This window comes from Geosmithia morbida (assembly GCF_012550715.1).
Source record: "Geosmithia morbida isolate 1262 chromosome Unknown scaffold_14, whole genome shotgun sequence".
NCBI lineage: Eukaryota > Fungi > Ascomycota > Sordariomycetes > Hypocreales > Bionectriaceae > Geosmithia > Geosmithia morbida.
The window spans coordinates 251,940-270,987 of NW_023336201.1; the positions used below are offsets into that span (position 1 = coordinate 251,940).

The 19,048-nt window shown below is 53.1% G+C and overlaps 7 protein-coding genes across 7 annotated transcripts; 3 read left to right on the forward strand and 4 right to left on the reverse strand.

Annotated features, from left to right (window-relative positions):
* Window positions 1-1,126: 1,126 nt before the first annotated feature.
* On the reverse strand, window positions 1,127-2,335 carry GMORB2_2679 (Glycosyltransferase sugar-binding region containing DXD motif; the record flags this gene model as incomplete). Its single annotated transcript, XM_035464658.1, has 1 exon — window positions 1,127-2,335. The coding sequence occupies one exon, from the start codon at window positions 2,333-2,335 to the stop codon at window positions 1,127-1,129; it is 1,209 nt and encodes a 402-aa protein (XP_035319328.1).
* Window positions 2,336-5,507: 3,172 nt separating this feature from the next.
* GMORB2_2680 (Acyltransferase family) lies at window positions 5,508-7,049 on the forward strand (the record flags this gene model as incomplete). The annotated part of the gene is made up of 1 exon (XM_035464659.1): window positions 5,508-7,049. The coding sequence occupies one exon, from the start codon at window positions 5,508-5,510 to the stop codon at window positions 7,047-7,049; it is 1,542 nt and encodes a 513-aa protein (XP_035319329.1).
* A 1,326-nt stretch (window positions 7,050-8,375) lies between these two features.
* Window positions 8,376-9,761, forward strand: GMORB2_2681 (uncharacterized protein; the record flags this gene model as incomplete). The annotated part of the gene is made up of 1 exon (XM_035464660.1): window positions 8,376-9,761. The coding sequence occupies one exon, from the start codon at window positions 8,376-8,378 to the stop codon at window positions 9,759-9,761; it is 1,386 nt and encodes a 461-aa protein (XP_035319330.1).
* A 1,059-nt stretch (window positions 9,762-10,820) lies between these two features.
* On the forward strand, window positions 10,821-11,072 carry GMORB2_2682 (Apc13p protein; the record flags this gene model as incomplete). The annotated part of the gene is made up of 1 exon (XM_035464661.1): window positions 10,821-11,072. One exon carries the CDS (start codon window positions 10,821-10,823, stop codon window positions 11,070-11,072), a length of 252 nt encoding a protein of 83 aa, XP_035319331.1.
* Window positions 11,073-11,487: 415 nt separating this feature from the next.
* On the reverse strand, window positions 11,488-12,394 carry GMORB2_2683 (trafficking protein particle complex subunit 5; the record flags this gene model as incomplete). Its single annotated transcript, XM_035464662.1, has 2 exons — window positions 11,488-11,909; window positions 12,355-12,394. 2 exons carry the CDS (start codon window positions 12,392-12,394, stop codon window positions 11,488-11,490), a joined length of 462 nt encoding a protein of 153 aa, XP_035319332.1.
* Window positions 12,395-13,112: 718 nt separating this feature from the next.
* On the reverse strand, window positions 13,113-14,467 carry GMORB2_2684 (CRAL TRIO N; the record flags this gene model as incomplete). Its single annotated transcript, XM_035464663.1, has 2 exons — window positions 13,113-13,525; window positions 13,780-14,467. The coding sequence occupies 2 exons, from the start codon at window positions 14,465-14,467 to the stop codon at window positions 13,113-13,115; spliced, it is 1,101 nt and encodes a 366-aa protein (XP_035319333.1).
* A 1,189-nt stretch (window positions 14,468-15,656) lies between these two features.
* Window positions 15,657-18,550, reverse strand: GMORB2_2685 (Fungal specific transcription factor domain; the record flags this gene model as incomplete). Its single annotated transcript, XM_035464664.1, has 6 exons — window positions 15,657-16,106; window positions 16,195-16,653; window positions 16,819-17,108; window positions 17,314-17,699; window positions 18,193-18,248; window positions 18,527-18,550. The coding sequence occupies 6 exons, from the start codon at window positions 18,548-18,550 to the stop codon at window positions 15,657-15,659; spliced, it is 1,665 nt and encodes a 554-aa protein (XP_035319334.1).
* Between the last annotated feature and the right edge of the window lie 498 nt (window positions 18,551-19,048).

Sequence of the window (19,048 nt, forward strand, 5' to 3'; positions counted from 1 at the left end):
AGAGCAGGATCTGGACCCCAAGTATAGGCGCTACTATTGACGCCTGAACGGGCAAGATGTCCTTCATCTCTCGCTGAGCGTCTAGTTTGTGTTCTGCCGTCTTGCTATGTACTTTTACCTTGTCAGGTCTCACTCAGAGCTACATCGGCCCGGTTGTTGGTCGGTTCGTGACATGATGGAACTGCGAATCGTGGCTGAAGAGATACTGACCCATCGTGGATGCAAATGGGATAGACAGGGTGGGAGGAAGATTGCTTACGCTCAATTGTAGCCCGTGGGCGGTGGCTACAATGTTGCCCAGGGAAACCTAGCTAGGCATTGATATTGGCCCTTGAATCCATCCATCCATCATCATTGTATACTCACGTTGTATGTATAATAGGCATGTATAATAGTGACTTTATCTTGGTGCGGTTCATTATTCTCAACAGACCTCGAAACAAGATTACCTTAATTCCCCTCCCTTTTCGCTTTCGCTTCCTCGGCTTCATGACTCTCCCCTTCCCTCCCCATATCCATTCATTCATTCATCGTATAACGGCCCAATGCCCCCGGAAACCGTCATACAAAGTCTGGTATTTGCTCTAAACTCCATCTGGGAAGCAACAGGAAACAGATAAGTAGCTAATTAAGGAAGAAATCAGGCCCCAGAACAAGAACAAAGGCAATCGCTTGTAAACACCGTTTGCTGCATCATCGACATCATCTACCAAGAGAGCCGTCCTATCAGAAGCTATTGGTGGGATTCTCACCGGAAGTGGGCAGAGGCGTCGGGCCGTCGACAAGTAGCCATCTTCCTCGATTCCATCGAGGAAGGGAGCAACGACTGATACACATCCGTCACTGTCGACACACCTTCGCCACTACCTCTCCGCTACCTCATTGACACTTAGCGGACCCTGTCACCTACCTTACTCCCCCCCTTACTTCAACCAGACTCGTTGTCTGGAGCGCCCCTCCGACGATACATAGGCATGTAAAAAGCTTGTCGGCTCTCTCAAGCCAAGCAGGTTTCGTGTACCGTCTTCTTCCTAAAAGAAGAAGAAGAAGAATAAAATTAAAAAGAAGGCAGCGTATAAAGCGACAAAAGTACAGAAATGAGACAGAGAGAAATTCGGGCGGGAGATCATTGGCTAGCAAACAATGCCTCGAGGGCACGTCTCCTCTCTTCATTTTTGGCAAGCTTCTCCTCTTCCGAGAGGTGCTCGTACGCGGCGACATTCTCATCCCACTGACGCACGCACTCAGCATTCCAGTTGCACTCTTCAACCTGTCCGTAGGCCGGGTGGTAGTAGCGCGGGTGCTTGCTGGGCCAGTCGGATGCGTGGTAGTGGTGCTGGACGAGGGCGTTGCGCGACTGGTGATTTCCCGAGTCCGAGTGGCCTTGGCCTGCGCAGAATGCCTCGACGGTGAGGACGAGGACTCGCCCGACCACCTTTGATTCTGTCATGCCGTGGAAGTCGTCCCATGTGACCTTCTTGCCACGCGGGGACTTCCTGTTCATCTCGGCCATGACGGCCCGGGTAAAGGCTGAGGGACCGGTGCCTGTAATGACCTCGTCAAAGGTGAGCTCAACCTCGCTGATGGGCTTTCCCTGCTTCTGAGCCATCCCCTCCATCCAGGCCATGATGTCCTCTATCAGACGCATCATGACGGGATGGCGGGGTCGCGAGATGATGGTCCACTGGCAAAAGGACTGCGACTTCTGCCCGAGGATGGGGTGGTCGCGGAACCCCGGCTCGTCGACCTCGATGCCGATGATGAGGTCAAAATCATTCTCGTCGTGCGCGTTCGGTAGGAAGCGTTCAAATGGCCTCAGGGCCTGGACGTCAATGTCGGCGTAGATGCCGCCCTCGGCGTACATGACCATGTAGCGCAGCAGGTCGGCCTTGACAATCTGCAGCTTGAGGCTCCGGTAGAAATCGACGATGTCTTGGCGGTCTAGGCCTTGAGGCCCGAAGTGCTGCTCAACGAAGGACATCTCGTTGCTGTCGGTGATGACCTCGTAGCGCATCTGCGGGTTGAGCCTGAACCACGACATGGCCCGGACCGTGTCGCGCACGCCAAACATGAGGGGCTCCGTCTTCCACGTCTGCCAGATCTTTCTGGGAAAGGTGTGTCCGCGCTGAAGAGAGTGGGACACAGGCTTCTCGCGACGGTGCAGATTCGAGGAGCTTGGTAGGGAGTAGAGGACGTCAAGGTTGAGCATGAGCGCCAGGAAGAGGACGCAGCCCAGGTATAGAGGCAAGCACCTCTTGACCCGCGTGGGCACCCTGTTTCTGAAGGCGGCCTTTGAAGCCGCCAATCTTGGTGACGCTAGCGGGGAGTCGAGCATGATGGCGACAGCGATGAGCACACCGTCAAGGTCTTTACGCTTTCAGAAAGGTCTGAGGTGCGTGTGTGTGTCTGTGCGTGTGTGTATGTGTGCTGCGTTAAGGCCCGAAAGGTTGAAGGGTTGTTGCAGATGGGGCGGTCAAGCAGATGGTGCATTATACGAATGTGGACGTTTACGGTCAACAAAACACACGAGGTGTCGTGACGGAACGTAGACAATGGGTAAATACGATGTAGACAGAGTATTATGGAGGTTTGAGTAACACGTATGGGGAAAAAGGAAAAAAGAAAGAAAAAAAAGGGGAGGGGGGAGGGAGGAAGGAGATAGTTGGGGGAGGAGCGAGGCGTCTCCTTCTACAGTAAGACGCGGAGAAGGTGCGAGCGAAGAGAAGTACGACAGAGATTGAAGCTGTACGAGACTTCTGGGACCGACCCGGATTCTTCCATGGATAAGGTTGGGCAACAGCGATTCACGAAGGTGACTTCCTAATTCCTCTGAGGGGGACCTTTCCAACCAGCTTCTCCAGTATCAATCGTATGTGTATGCATGGGAATTAGTAGCATCGGGTATAGCAATGGTAAAAGGGGGGAGAGGGGGGGGAGCTAGGGATGTTGGGAAGTGCCTAGTTTCGAGAGACCTGGGGAAAAGGTACCAGTCAGCTCGATTGATGGCATCAGTTTCCGTGGCCAAGGTTTACATCTGATACCTGGACAGCAAGTAGTGGAAGCATGTTGGGAAGGTTATTGTTTCGGGAGGAGTGGTCTCTTTTTTTTCTTCTTCTTTTTTCCCCCGCCGTTTTTGCTCTACCGCTTGCTAGCTCCCGCTCCTCTCCTCATGATGAACAGGAAGGGGATAAAAAAAAGACTCGGTGCTATTCGGCCAGTTGTCGCATGTGATACGCACCGGTCCTCGGCAGTAGACTGGATGCATGCAAACGCAACGGTGGCATCGCGGGGTTGCCTTCGCTCATCGCCTCGGCCCTAGACCCAACGTAGCATGGTATATGTTGCATGCAGATCTCTCTCCTGCGCATGGCGCTATCACACGAACCATGGTGTACGAGTAGGTCCAGCTGGTTGGTTCCGGTTAGTCGCCCAGACCGGCTTCTCTGCAAGTGTCATGGTCTTGCTGCTGCTGCTGCTGCTGCTGCTGCTGTTGTTGTTGTTGTTGTCTTAATGGTTGTCAAGATTCGACGTTCCATAAGGGTAGTAATGATCGAAATCTCAATGTATGATCAATCATCTCCTTCCAACGTCCAATAGTAGTCAACGGTGACGCCGATGCCAGTTACTATCGTTACTATCGTTGGAATCAAAACGGCGTCCTTGTCACGGTCTTTTCTGAATGAATCGAAGAATAGACTCCACCGCAGAATAAATCAAGCCATGTACGCATAGGTGGCCGACAGCCACCATCACTCGGCCAGCTTACCGACTCGCCGACTTGCCAAACCCTCGCCCCCTTGCTTCATCCTCCCATCCCAACCGGACCCCCTTCCCCGGCCCTGTCAAGACAACTCCAGGGATTTCCATTTGGTGGAGATATCTCCATGTGGTCATCCATATTCACCTACATCACGTAGTGGGCGCGCTGCCATCCTTCTTGCTTAAGCGCCAAGCTGCTTTCTCCCCCGCATGAATCGGCATCCTCCGGACGGGGTGGGGAACGAGCTTGCAAGTTACAAACAAGGCAATCGTCCCAGAGTCCCAGAGCCCAGGGACTCGTACTCCGTATTAATAATACATGTAATCTGTACTCATAGTCTCTCGTACAGACTCCACCCTTGCAATGCATCCCCAGATTCGGGCTCCACTGACTCCCGTATTAGTCTGGAGGAGGAAGCTCCACCTCTGGCATCCTCATATCCCCGGAGGAGGGGGCCGTACTTCCGTATGGCAAGAGTGTCGAGATAAGTCAGTTGCTCGTCAAGGTTGGTCAGGGACATGGCATCGGTCACAAGTACCTGCACAGCACTCCTCCCTTCATGCGAGAGTAGCTACGAATCTAGGATCCTTCCTGTAAGCACCTACGTCATAGATGTATCCTCATAGATGACCGCAGACACACACATCCGTTATCTCTCATCATTCAGCTCTACCACAGTCTGACATAGAGATCAACATACTCGTCGCTCCGCTCCGACGAGACGAGAGAAGCTGATCAGGGCAAGTCAGAAACACAGGATTGAAGTACGTCTTGCTCGAATCGTGCGGGCGCCCAAGATCAGCATTGTGGATTGAAACTTGAAAAGTAATATAACTCCATTATAACTCCATGTACGAGTAATGCATATAGGCCCGAAGCATCCCTACCGTTTTTCCTCTCTCCCCCCCCCCCCCCCTCCCCCCTTTCAGGCTGTTCCCTCAATACCACGCTGGACGGGCATTGCTAAGTCTCCAACAGAAAGATGCCAACCACTAGCGTCCAATTCGCAATCGCCTCCCCTCCATCTCCTTCGCATGCTTTCTCCGACTTCTTGTCCCATGTCCTGATGTCACTTTTTTCTTTTCTTTTTTTCTTTGCTCGTGAAGCGGACCACAACATTGTCTTTCACCGGACTGGTCGCCAAACTTCCATCTGCCGCTAGTGGCCACCATTACCGTCATTCTGGCTTCAACGCTCGAAGAAGACGATAGAGATGAGCTTGTCCATTCACTGGGAATCTCTTCTCTCTTACCATTCCGTACGGAGAATCGGAGATACAACGAGGAGCATCTCGCTCCTCCCTTTGTAAGCCAATGACGCACAGAGACGACGCACCTTCCCTGGTGATCGCGGGGTAGCACTGCTTGTACGTAGTTCCGTGCTGTTGCGGGCAGGTACGGACGGCATTGAATCTGACTTGTGAAATCTTCTTTTGCTGCATGGTGAAGCGTGAGCCATCCCGTAACCTTCCCATCTCCCGACAAACTCGTCTACCTCCCTCCCCACCATCTCTTCTCTCCTCCTCCAACCCCCTCGGTCTATCACGTGTCAGCGCACAGAGCCATACTCAGACGCTCTGTCCTGATCGCCTCAAAACCATAACCGCTCCACGCCCTCATACTTGGCTCATCTGGGCGGTCAGAACCAAAGCGGCATTGAACATCTGTTATTCCTGCCTCCCTCTCTTTCTTCCTCCTGGTTGGGAGATCTAGAATACCTGTTGCTCGCCTCATACATGTGACCCACCATGCCGTCCCTGAACGAAGGAATCCTCGACTCCGGCACCTGGTCGGACGTGGGAGACGAGAAATCGATGCCCGCCCGGAGCAGGTGGCAGTCGTACGGAAACTTCACCTGGGTCACACACTCCGCGAGGAATTTTCTGAGTCGTTTCTGGCCATCTCGCTCATCCGCTTCAGCCAAGAACGTACATCCGACAGCCTACCTCGACGGTCTGCGAGGGTTTGCCGCCTTGCTCGTCTACTGGCACCACCACGAGCTCTGGTCGCATACGGGTCAGTCGGCCCTCTTTCAGGACGGATTCGGCCGCGATGGAGACTACAGGTTCGCGTCTATTCCGGGCGTCAGGACATTCTTCACCGGCGGGCACTACTCGGTGTCTACCTTCTTCGTCATCTCGGGCTACGTGCTGGCGCTGAAGCCCCTCAGCCTGTTCCTGGCCGGTAACAGGGTCGGCTTGGGTGATCACCTTGCGTCTTCCATCTTCCGCCGTTGGATACGCCTCTACCTTCCTCTCTTTGCCTCGGTCATGGTATATTCGATGAGCTGGCACATTCTGGGCATCTGGGTCCGCGCAGCACCTCAGCAGCCAACCTGGCGTGAGGAGCTCTGGGCGCTCTACACACAGGCCAAGAACTTTAGCTTCGTCTTCAATTCTGGCGGTGACCCTTGGCTGCACTACAACGTCCACCTCTGGTCGATTCCCTTGGAATTCAGGGGCTCCATGGTCATCTACGCCAGCATCCTGGCCTTCTCAAGATGCTCGGTCAGGAACTTCTTGTGGTGCTCGGTGGGCCTGCTCTTCTATTTCATGTACATTGTTGACGGATGGTACTGCGCCATGTTCATGTCGGGCCTCATCATCTGCCACCTGGACCTTCTCTCCGGCCAGGACGAGCTACCGTCGTTCCTGGCAAGGCTGGAGCCGTACAAGACGTTCATCTCGTACCATATGCTGGCCCTGAGCATCTACCTGGGCGGCGTGCCGAGCGAGAACAACGACGTCGACAACCTGGCCAAGAACCGTGGCTGGTACTACCTGTCATATCTCAAGCCTCAGGCTGTCTTTGACTACAAGTGGTTTTACCTATTCTGGGCAGCCACGCTCCTGGTGGCGTCAGTACCGCGCATCCGCTGGCTCAGGAGATTCTTCGAGACGTCGGCGTGCCAGTATCTGGGGCGCATCTCTTATGCGCTGTACTTGGTCCACGGGCCCGTCATCGCCGTTGTGGGCGACAGGCTATACCTGGCGGCCGGGTGGGAGCTCGAGGACGAGAGCAGGGCGAACATTCCCTGGTGGTTCAACAAGATGGCTCTCCCACGAAAGGGGCCCATGGGTCTCGAGCTGTCGTTTCTCCTGCCGCACATCATCCTCTTGCCGCTGACCATCTTCCTGGCCGAGCTGGTGACGAGGGGCATTGACGGGCCGAGTGTGAGGTTTGCGTCTTGGGTGTACCGCAGCGTTTCGTCGCCAGAGGCATCGCCCCGGAGGCCGAGTGCAAAGTCGCTGTTTGATGAGTTGCCAAGGGACGAAAACAAGCGGAGCTGATGCTTTAGAGTCGACTGGACAGGTGCATCATCACTTTGGCATTCGTGGCCTCTCTGCTTGAATGATTTTTCTCTTTTACATTACTAGTACTTCGTAGTACAGGGGAATAGTACATGTAATTTGATCATGCCCAATACCAATGTAACCAAATGAGCAGAGTATCTAGAAGTATTACACTGCCGAACGGAAAACCGGAATCATGCAGGAAAGAAGACAGAAGGATCCGAACTTGATACCCGTCCCTTTCCCCCATATTCAATCGACCCCATCGACCCCATGCACGAGACAGCCCATACGGATAAACGGTACCAGCAACCCCGACCCCGGATGCAACCATCTCGCTCACTAGCTGCCCGCTAGCCGCTTAGTGTTGAGCTCGTGAGATGCAAGATGCGGGAGAGGAAAAGAGAGGGGGGGGGCCTTCCTCAATGCGTAGCACTCCTCCACAAGACATTTTACATTTCCGTATCTACGAGGTACTACGAGATGCGATACGAGTAATGCTGTGACGATCAAAGGTTATTTGCATTGACCATCTTCCTTGTTTCTCATCATCTCTCCCACCTTCACTCCTCTTTCTGTCCGAACTTCCCCGCACCAACAAGAGGTGGTTGTTGATACGAGTTTAGAGTGATGATGGTGGTATAATACATGTATATACTCGTACCCTGACTGACTGACTATGCATGCATTATTATTGTATTATTGTTTAGTTTATTGGGGGGGGGAGGTAACCTCGGTGGCACATGATTTTTCTTTTTTTCTTTTCTTTCCTCTTCTTTTATCTTGTGATTGTAGATTTACATAAGCTGTGTTTTATTGGGTTTTTTTTTTGTTCTTTTTCTTCTCTTTCCTTTTCCCGAGCTTCTTCTCTGTCGTCTCTCCTCGATGCTGATCCATCATGATTCTCTTCCCCTATATTCAATCGTAGAGAAATGATGTTCGATCCCTCTTGATATCTGATCTGTATGTGAGGCAGTATCGATTATCACTGCTTCGTATCTTGACAAGGCCGCATCCTGATTAGAGGAGAAGTGGAGGGAAGGGGAAGAAGTAAATAACTTTTTTTTTTAAAAAAAAAGAAAACAGTGACGTATGCAAAGGCAAAGGGGAAAGAGGGGGGGGGGAGGTTGGAGATGGAGAGTGAGAGAGAGGACCAAGAAAGTAAAGCTCAGAAATCAGAAATCACTCCCAACTCTCTTCCTACCACTTTCCTTCTTTTGTAGAACTCCCACCACACACATGCTACTATTCTGACAACTTGCACAGCTTGTATCCCCGGACAAGATAAGATAAAAAAAACATGGGCAGAGATCTTCTACCATCATGATCATCAGAGATGTCAGGCGCGTGGCCATGGTGCTCGTGCCCGTCTTCATTCTCCTGTACGGCAGCTTCATCCTGCTGAACGATAAGACATTCCGGTCGGCCAGCACGACAGCATCCTGGCTAGGACACTCGGCCAAGAAGATCATCAAGGGTGCCGGCGGCGAGGGCGGCAGCAGCGACAGCAAGGACTATGTGCTGACCTCGTCGCCCGAATACCACGAGCTGTCTGCCATATCGACCCCCGACGGGAGCTTCTTCGCCGTCGACATGATGCCCCGCCACGCCATCAACCCCAACATCATACCTCACCCTCGGCTGATGGACACGTGGATCGTGGTGGCGCAGAGCGTCCGCGAGGACAACCTGGCCGCCTTCGTGGAGCTTGTGTGCAACGCGGCCTTCCGCGACGGCGCCCTGCGCTGCCTACAACCGGCGGCGCCGCTGCCCATCCGGCCCACGCAGGGCGGCCACCACTGCCAGGGGGACCTGGCGTACTTCAACCTCAATGTCGGGCCTCACGATGCCCGCGTCCTCGTCGGGCCGAAGAGGCCGTTTGTCGTCTTCGGGTCGAACTCAGTATACACCTGCTTCGGCCAGTTCATCCAGGACCTCGACGCGCTGGTGGAGCACGAGTGGGGGGGTGTCACCGGCGGCGACGGCGGCGACTACCGCGTGGCCACGGAGCTGCAGAGGCCGGGGCCGTGGAACTCGGTCGAGAAGAACTGGTTCCCCTTCTGGGACTCCAAGGACGAGCTGTACGTGCACTACGACATCAGCCCATCCCGGGCCTTTGCCCGGGTCTACCCCGACGGCTCGGCGGGGCCGAACCTGGCGGTCCTGTCGGCCGCATCCGACGCAGCCTGCATGCGGCGGTACATGCCCGCCCTGGGCGATGCGGCGCAGGGGGAGCCCCGGTCCCGGTCCCGATCCCAGTCGCTCCACCAGGCGACCAACTCGCTGCGCGTCACAATGTGCGAACGGCGGGGCAGCCCCTGCACACCCGACGACGACAACACGTACATCTTCGCAATCTACCAGCACAAGACCTTCCACAACCTCCACGCCGTGTACGAGCCTTTTGTCCTCATGTTCAGGCAGGTCCCGCCCTTTGACATGGTTGCCATGTCGCGCACCCCGCTCTGGATACGCGGCCGCCACATGAATGCTGCCCGCGAGGTGTCCGAGATGCTGTACGTCACCTCGATCAGCTGGAAATCCGGCAGCGGCACCGGTGGCGGCAACGGGGTTGCCGACGGTAACGGATACCACGGGTACCTCGACGACGAGATGTTCATCGCCTTCGGCATAGAGGACGAGAGGACCGGGGCTATCGACGTCCTGGCCAAGGATGTCCTGGGTGATATCGCGCTCTGTGGACTGTAGGCGTGTCTTCTGGAAAGGTCGAGTCGCGTATTTTTTTTTTTTTTTTTTGGGGGGGGGGGGGGTGTACATTACAATATATCATGTGTGCATTCTGTTTTGGTGTTTTCTTTTTTCTTTATTTTCTCGATGTTCCTGGTTGGGCTTTTGAGGGAGGTGGTCTGAATGTATCGTTCTCTTTGATATCAAGATTACATGCATGTATGAATAGACATGAGAAGAGGAAGGAGCAGACGAGAGTACCTCTTTCCACACACAAACAGAATAAGCAAGTCGTCATCATCATCATCATGAGATGCATATATATATATTCAGTAGTAGAGTACGTTCATCTGTCAATGTATCTCAACGAGAGGAAATATGGGATTCCAGGAGTTTCGGTGCAGGATATTGTTATATAATTATGCCAATTGAAGGGGGGGACGAATGGCCAGGGAGCAAAGATGAATTGTTGAGGTATAGGTTAAGCAACCCTGTTTGAATATATATTCGTTTTTGTTGGTATCGTCTTTTCTTCCTTTTATCTTCACCGTACGATATCACAGGTGCATCAGCTCCTTCTTCAAGAAGAGCCTTTGCKGTTGTGATGATCGATAGYTRTATTGTTCTAGGATGACTCTCTTCGTGATAGTAGCATATATGTTTGCCAAGTCATCCTGAGGCAACAACCCCGGTACCGGGTTATTCCTTCTTTCGGCCTCATTTGGCAGCCTGATGCAAACAGTTTACATGATTATTAACTGACTCCGTTATTCCGTTACTTCCAGCTGCTTTGCCTTGCTCACGTCATTTCATTCCTCCCACCCTGAACAACATCCCCGACAGGAAGAAATATGAGAAGTATAGAAAAGAAAAAATCGAAAAAAAAAATAACAAAATGGTATGCCTCTCCTCCCCTCCCCGTTTTTCTTCTTCTTTTCCTTCTCCTTTTCTTCTTTCCCACATCAATCACACAAAGTATATATATATCTATATTATATATATTATATTTCATACTTGTGATATACTGATACCCCCCTTCACCCCGAATAGAACAAGGACGCAAACTACACACACGTGCACATGACCGAGCAGCGCCACGCAGACCTAGCCGACGACTTTTGCAAGGACAAGCTCCCCCGCGACGACATCTACGTGGCGCCCCAGCACCAGCCTGTCAACCCGGAGGACGAGGACGACGTGGTTCCCGACCAGCATGCCGCTTTCGGGATACAGAGGGCTACGCAGAAGTCCAAGGAGCCGGTCTGGAAGGATCTCGGGTTGGCGGAGCTGATGAGGAGGGGACCTTCTGGGCCGTCAAAGATGCCTAGGTAATCTTCGTGGCGGGCAAGGGGGGTTGACATGCAGAATCTCCCTCTCTCTCTGGTAGATGATGGGAGACGTCCCAAGGGGAATGATGTCCTATCACGTCCGGAGGGGGATAGGAACAATGGACAATGACGTCGGGATGAGCACGAGCACATGAAGTAATGTAATTCTTCCCACGTGAATTCTATAATAAATCTTTCCCTATTGCACACAATGAATTCATGAATCAACTCGATCGCTCCGGAAACAAAATGAAGTTATGAAAACAGAAGAACGTAGTAAAGCAAGAAACAGAGAGACAAGAAAAAAAAAAGGGGGGGGGGAACGCTTGATTGTCTAGACCATACGAAAAAGAAAGAAAAAAATGGAAGGAAAAAAGAAAAAAAAAACTGCCTAGGAACAACATCTCTCCATCGTCCCATCAACCCTTCCTTGCGGCGAGAAAGGTCTCCCGCTCGACGACGTCAGGCCTGAACTTGACGAGGAAGACGGTCTTGCCGGGCCACATATCCCCCTCGGCGACGGTGTGGGCCGTGACCCTGGCGGGGAAGTCGGCGCCGTCGCAGACGCCCTCGACGACGCCGGCCACGAAGGCGGCGCAGTTGAGCTGCGACATCTCCCTGGGTACGCTGACGTACTGGTTCACCAGCGGCTCGTTGTCGATGATCATGTACTCGTCCGGTGTGTCGGGGTTGGCCGACTTCTCGAGGCGGTCGGCGTGCCTGCCGAACAGGTGCTGCCACACCGACTGCTTGATCAGGTGGAGGAGGGAGATGATATCGGTGGGTCGCTGCTGGGTCCGAGCCGGCTCGCGGTACAGGAGCAGGTCGAGGAGCTTGAGGCCTATGGGGTGACCTTGTACGTTGAGGCTGGTAGCGGTAAAAAAGAAATAAAGATGGCATGTTTGGATCAGTTGCCATGATTCATCATCACAAGATTACTTCCCCCCCCCCCCCCCCCCCCCCCCCCTCTTTCCTCTTTTATATTTCCTCCTTCTTCTCCTCCTTCTTCTCTATCATCCCTAGATAGAATGCATACGCACATGGAGAGAAAGAGAAAAGAGGGAGAGGGAGAGATGGAGAAGAGGAGAGGAGAGAGGGAGAGGGAGAGAAAAAAAAAAAGTAGACGTACCGCTGCTCTAATTCCTGGATACCCTTGACTCTCCTCTGAGCATAGGATATCATTTCCCCGAATAGAAAGGCGAAGCTGGCTTGGCTGGCCTCGTTTGTGCGTGTCCGATTCAGAGATCGATGGTAGATTGTCTTGCCGCTGCTGGGAACGCGTAGACCAGAGTCCTTGTTGGGCTGTGACGGGGGGACGTTGGACATTGTCGCTAGTCGGAGGGGTGGTTGAGGTCAGATTGCGTCTTGCTTGCTCTGCTTGTTCGTATCTTCGGTCGTGCGTGCGCGCGCGTTGTGTGTGTATGTGGTGTGTGTGTATGTGTGTGTGTGTATGTTTATGGGAAGCGCATGTTTGTCTGTATGGTGGGGGTGGGTGGGTGGATAATGATGTAGCTGGTTTGAATGGCGGATTGACGGAGGGGGGGGGGGGGGTTTCTTCTTCTTTTCTTTTTAATCTGCTGGGCAGGACGGCCCACCAAGGGATACAGGTATCAATGATTACGACGAGTACAGGTACAGAGTATTAATGAGTGCAGAGTAATATTGCCAAGATGGACAAAATCTCTATAAAGATCTGAGTCTCAATTGAGTATGTACCTCTATAATGATGGTTTTAGGATGGGAATCACGAGAGAATCAGACATGGTCTTCTTTTTTCTTGGTTGAAAAAAAAAGAGGATTTCCAATAAAAACAATAAATTAGAAGATAGAAAAAAAAAAGACATTGTATGCAGTCTATACTCATATACATGCAGCCCAGTATCCATCTATACTACATGGCAGGGTATTCTAAGCTGTGATGTGAAAGAATTAAAAGTGGTGAATGACGAAGAAGAAAGAGAAGAGATACATATGACCATGGAGAGAGAAAGAAAGAAAGAAAGAAAATAAGATGGGGAGAAAACAAGATAAAAGAAGAATACATCTACGCTTGAACCTCGTTGGTCTCGAGCTTTGCCTCGGCCAACTTGTCACCCACGGCATCAACAGCATCCTCCTCCTTCTCCCTCTCCAGGACAGCAGCGCCACCGTACTTTACACCCTTGACGCTCTCATCCGTACCAGCGACGAGGTAATCCTCCAACTCGCCCACCTCGCTGCCGGCAGCCTCCCAGCGGCGCTTCTTCTCGGCCCTCCTCTCCCGGCAGAGCTTGTTGATGGCAGGCCAGTAGACTTCGTGGTCGTATTCAAAGTCCATTTCGCCTCCCCAGTCAGCGCTCCAGAGCTGCTGGGGTGGGACGTACTGGCGCATGTCCTCGTTGAATTTGAGCTTCTCGCGCGTGACGGGGTCGATGAAGGGGGTGATGATCTTGAAGAAGCCCCATACCACCCAGGGAACTGTTGTTCATCAATGTCAGCACTAGGTTTGGTCTGGAGGGTGGGGTTTCTTCGCCTTCGTCGTCTTCTTCTTCTTTTTCTTCTTCTTCTCCTTCTTCGTCTTCTTCTTCTTCTTTCTCTCTTTTCCTCCCCCCCCCCCCCCCCCCCCCCCCCCCCCCCCCCCCCCCCCAAAATTTCCCCCCCCCCCCCCCCCCCCCCCTTCTTCTTTTCTAGATCGTAGCAAGAGACGGACAGGATGAGGGAATGGAACATACCATTTATTATGAGAGCCTTGCCCAGACGCTCGGGGTAGTGATTCTGCAGGATGTGCAGGACCTCCCTGGCGGTGGAGATGGGCGTGCTGGTGTTCTTGTTGGTCTTGGTGGGCTTGAAGTTGATCATGAGGTTGAGCGTCTCGACGCCGGCGGGCATCATGTCGGCCACCAGCTCGACCATGTAGAACAGGTGGTGGATCTGGCGGGGTGTGGCGTCGGTGTTCTGCCTGTTGGGGTTGAGGTACTGGCAGGGCCGGCCGACCCTGTCGAAGCCCACAATGATCTGCTTTCCCGTCTCCTGCTCCGGGGAGATGTAGTCGGGCGTGAAGCTGGTGATGCCGTACTCGCGCCTCCAGGCCAGCGTCGACGACAGCCTGCTGGCCGCCTCGTCCACGACCCACCGCGTGGCGCGCAGGTACCGAAGCAGGCACTCGCGCGTCAGCCACATACGCTCGTCGGGCGTGATGGGCCCGGACCTGTCCACGTCCTTGCCCTCGCTATCCTTGACGGTCGTGCACTTGACCTCCGTCACCGCCTGCATCTTCTCCAGGAGGGAGGCGTATTTGACCTTCTCTTCATCTGTGAGCTCCGGACGAGGAGGGGGCACGCAGTCCGGCGCCGGGGACTCGATGGGCGTCTTTCGCACATTCTTCGTACCCGTCGGTGCTGCCGTCTGTTCCTTGCCCATTGTCGCTGTGCCTGGGGTCTGACGTTGGCGGTGATGGAGGTGGTGAAGAGGAAGATGGTGATGAGTGAGGGACAATCCTGCAGTGTATGGCGGTGTGTGTGCGTTGAGCACCAAAGGGTAGAGAAGAAAGAAGAAGAGAGGGGAGAAGGGGAAGAGGAAGGAAGAAGGGGGGGGGCAAAGAGGAGGCAGACGACGATACGTCACTATCAGCTCGTCGTGCAACCAAGGGCAACTGTTCTCTGTCGTCGTCCAAGGACAGAAAGGGAAAAAAGAAGAAGAAGAAGAAAAAGGTACGAGAGTATTATCAGGATTATCAGAGGGAAAAAAAGGGTCCTCTTGTGAGATGAGCCAAGTCGAACGGGGTCTTGATTCCCGCCGTTGAATCCGGTCCCCTTTGGTGTGTGGGGTCTATCGGGCTGAGCCACTAATTTAAGCAACTCAGGTCAACTAGAGATACAGGGGGAAAGGGTTCGGGTCAGTCTGTCAAACCGCACCTTGTTCGTCATCAGAGACATTCAGCACTTGCCTTGTACGAGTACGAGTACGCGAGCACTTCCGCATCACGCATCCTCCTCCTCCTCCTTCACCCTTGATGCGATGGCTTGCTCGTATGATGGAAGCAATCTCTATGGTGGCTGAACGGCAATGTCGACCCAAACAAATCCACTACACGTGATACTTGACTCCTGTCTGACGGCTCGCCCGGGTTGACGTCAGCCTAGATGAAGAGCGTCCGAGTTTCCTAATCAGACCGGGTTATTCCGTTATTTGATTAATTAGAGTAATAAGGAAAATAGAAGGAGAAATAGCGTTATCTGAGCAACTCTAAATATATTGCTATTCTTCCTATATCTTCTTGGTCCGTATTTCCATAGTAGAATATAAGAAGAAGAAGGTATTTTTTAAGGGGACCAACTTATCTAGAGCGAAACACTTTAGCCCTTGTCCGTCGCCCCCGTTCTCTCTCCAACCACTCCGCTATGACGTCGATCACATTCACGTACATGTACAAGGCAGGAGGGAGACATCCATCCCAATGCTCCTTCCATTGTATCAATCAATCCCGACCCTCTCCATCTATTTGTAATTTTACATGACTTTTGCCTGACTTTGTCCGATTTCCCCCCCCCCCGTGATGACGTGTCCATCTCTACTCCCCCTCTCCTTTCTACCCTCTCTCTCCCTCTATTCACCCGTCTCGGCTCTTGAACCGTCGCTGCACATCGGCATTCAACCCCTCCATGGCCTTGGCTAGCGGTAGGAACCCACCATCGCGGCTGGCAACCCTGCGGATACCCCAGGTCGCCTTAGCCAGAGCCTCCACGTCGGCCCTGTAGGCTCCAATGTCGGGGCAGCTGAGCAGGTGGCCGATGACGTAGGCAAACGGGACGTAGGCGCGGAAGGGGCCGAACGTGGCCCCCAGCGTGGCCGGGAAGGGGTACTGTCCCACGAGGCGGCTCACGATGCCGAGCACCTGACGCGCCACGTCGAGGGCCAGGGGAGTGGCCGTGGACGGGCTGCTGTCGGGGATGGCCATCTTGCGGAGCATGAAGATGATGCAGGTGTATCCTCTCAGCGTGACGTCGACCACCATCCACCTGTCCATTGTGGTGATGTCGGAATTGGTGATCAATTGCAGCTGATAGTGTCAGGAACCGTACGGGACAGGAACGGGAAAGGAAGAGGGCACGGGGGACGAGGAGGGGATAGGGGAAGGGTCCACTCACAGGCTGCCACTCGTCGTATAGCGCCCGTATCTGGCCACACATGTCCTCCGTCCTACGGAACAACCGGACAGGCTCCTCGGCCGGGTACTCCTCTAGCATGGCGAAGAACTGCAGCAGGATGAGCGTGACGCGCGAGCTGACGAGGAACAACATCATGGCCGTGCCGGTCCCGACGGCCGGCGACGACCCCGGGTTCAGCCAAGGGAGGTTGACCTTCCAGCTGTTGCCCGAGATGGACGCCGGCTTGTCGAACATGAGGCGGAAGAAGGCGTCGACCTGGATCAGATCCCAGAAGCCCTTGCGGTCGTCGTCCGATATGTCGGGGTTATGTATGCCGCTCATGAGGTCCCCGTCACCGCCGTCTAAGTTGTGGATGCCCAGCCCTTGGGCGTACTCGCATGCCAGTTTGAACGATTTCCATGACATTTCGTAGTCGAACGACGTACCGGCCACGCGGGTCTTTTGGCGGTCACCATTAGCCACTTGAATCGGATGATGAAGGGGGTGGCGTGTTTCAGACGGATAGATGAGAGGCGAAGAGAAGAGAAGATGGGCAGAGGGAGATATGTGTGTGTGTGTGTGTGTGTGAGAGAGAGAGAGAGAGGGAGAGAGATCAAGACTCACCAAGCTGATAGCTGCTATCAGATCCATCATACAACCGGTAGCCTCCCTCTGCCAAGCCGGCAGAGCGCGAAGACAGCCGAGATAGGTCAGCTTCGTCCACCGTCCGGCGTCTTGCGGATCCTGCGTATCGTCCGGGAGCGAAGAGCCGGACCACAGGATGCAGTAGTATATGACGAGGACGCACGAGTCAAAGTGGACGTGGGGGGATGTCATCATGTCTGGCATCATTTCGAAGAATTTCCGGTCGATGAGCTTGAGAAACATGTCTGTCGGCTTCTGGGCAAAGTAATCTTGATGATGTCAGTGTCTTTTTTCTTTCTTTCTTTTTTTCTCTTCTCTTCTTCTCCTTCCTTCTTTCTCTTCCCTCTCTTGCTTTCTCTCTGGTTTTCCTTTATTGCCTTTCTTGTTTATCCTTCATCTTTGTCTGTTTCTCCCTCCCCCCCCCCCAAAAAAAAAAAATTTAAAATAAAATAAAAAAGAGAGAGAGAGACTCACTTCGAACCCAAGACTTGGCTAGCGAGGGAGGGACCTTGATCTCATCAGTCACGATTGAAGAACAGTAGCTCTGCAACCTCAACCTGTGAACGCAGTCCATGGCCTCCCTCAGAACGTCCATGGCACGAGCCGACGGATCGCCAGACGTGTCGGCAGTCTGTCTGCCACCGCTTGCGAGTGCAGAGGTGCTGCCTGCGGCGGCGGCGGCGGCGGTGCGTACCCATGACGGCGTGAAGGCACCGGACGTAGCACGCGCCGCGTCGATGGAAGCGGCATAGCTACCGGTCGAGGCGGACGGTGACGGCCCGACGGGAGGTAGAGAGAGGCTGGTGATGAGGGGAGGGGCAGCCACGGACGGCGGTGACGAGGGCGTAGACGACTCGGGACTGCCAGTGTCGTCGTCGTTGCTGTTGTTGTTGTTGTTGTTGCTGTTGTTGCTGTTGTTGCTGTTGTTGTTGCTGTTGTTGTCGCTGTTACTTACGCCTTTCTGTCGACGTTCCACGCGTCTCAGACGCTCTAGGATGATGTCCAGGGCATCTTTCGGAACGCTGTTTGTTTTGCGGGCGTGTGTGTGTGTGTGCGTGTATTTTGTCAGCCTCTTCTTTCTTGTTTTTCTTTCTCTCTCTCTTTCCTTCCTTCTCTCTTCTTGTTTCTTTCTGTAATTCCGGTCCTTTCTTATTCCAATCTCTTCAGCGAGCGAAGCGAGAAGTAGCCCCCGGTAGGGCCCCCCGGAGAGGAGAATCACAATAGAGTAGACTTTCTTTTCTTTGTTTTAAAAAAGAGAAAAAAAGGAAAAGAAGAAGAAGAGAAGAAAGACAGACTTACACACTCTCGGCATGCCTCTTTGTCCTGCGTTTCTGCCTCTCGGGATATACACACTCAACGCCATGTGTCGTGCACCAGTCGCAGCGTGGAGAGGTACGACTACATCGAACCTGTTGACGTCAGCTCTTCCCTTGCTCCTTCTCCCATCCTTTCTTCTCCTTCCTCTTCTCTTCTTCTTCTCGCCTGCTCTGCCTTGTCTTTTTTTTCCCCTCCTCTTCTCTTCTCTTTCCTTTCCTTCATTCCCTGCTCTGGATATACCTTTCTATCCTTGCATCTCACGCACTGATTGTATTCCAACGTCGCGTCAGCCCAAGACCATATAGTAAATCCCCCATATCACCAGAGGTGGGGAGGGGAGAGGGGAGAGAGGGGGGGGGGGAACGCATACAGATAATCGATTAAGCGTTGCCATTGTTTTTTCGTCTCCTCCTTCTTTACATCTCCTGATTCATATATAATCTTCATCTGTCTGTCTTTTGCCTCTGTCTTTGAGGTCTTCAGACTTTACTGAGCCACTCGGGCTTTCGGCCTTTCGGGTTCTTGAATCTATCCGAGGCCGAGCGTCGGGAACGGGAATTCTCACAAGAGTAAAGAAGATGAATCTTAAATCTTTTTGGTAATTTTTTTTTTTTTTTACATTTCAACATATAACCTTTTTTTTTTTCAACCCGTCACCTCTTGTCTCTATTCGTAATACTCATGACCTGTGATGGTCCAGTCGAAAACTATTCGTCATACTTGCCACTACCCTTGGTCTGTTTGATCTACTCATTAATAAGTCGATACATCCACTCGTCCACTTTTATAACCTCCCCCCCCCCCCCCCCCCCCGCGGTTCCCTTCTTCAACAATACCTTCACTATCTGATATATATTATACTGCTACTACTCTACTACTACTACTACTACTC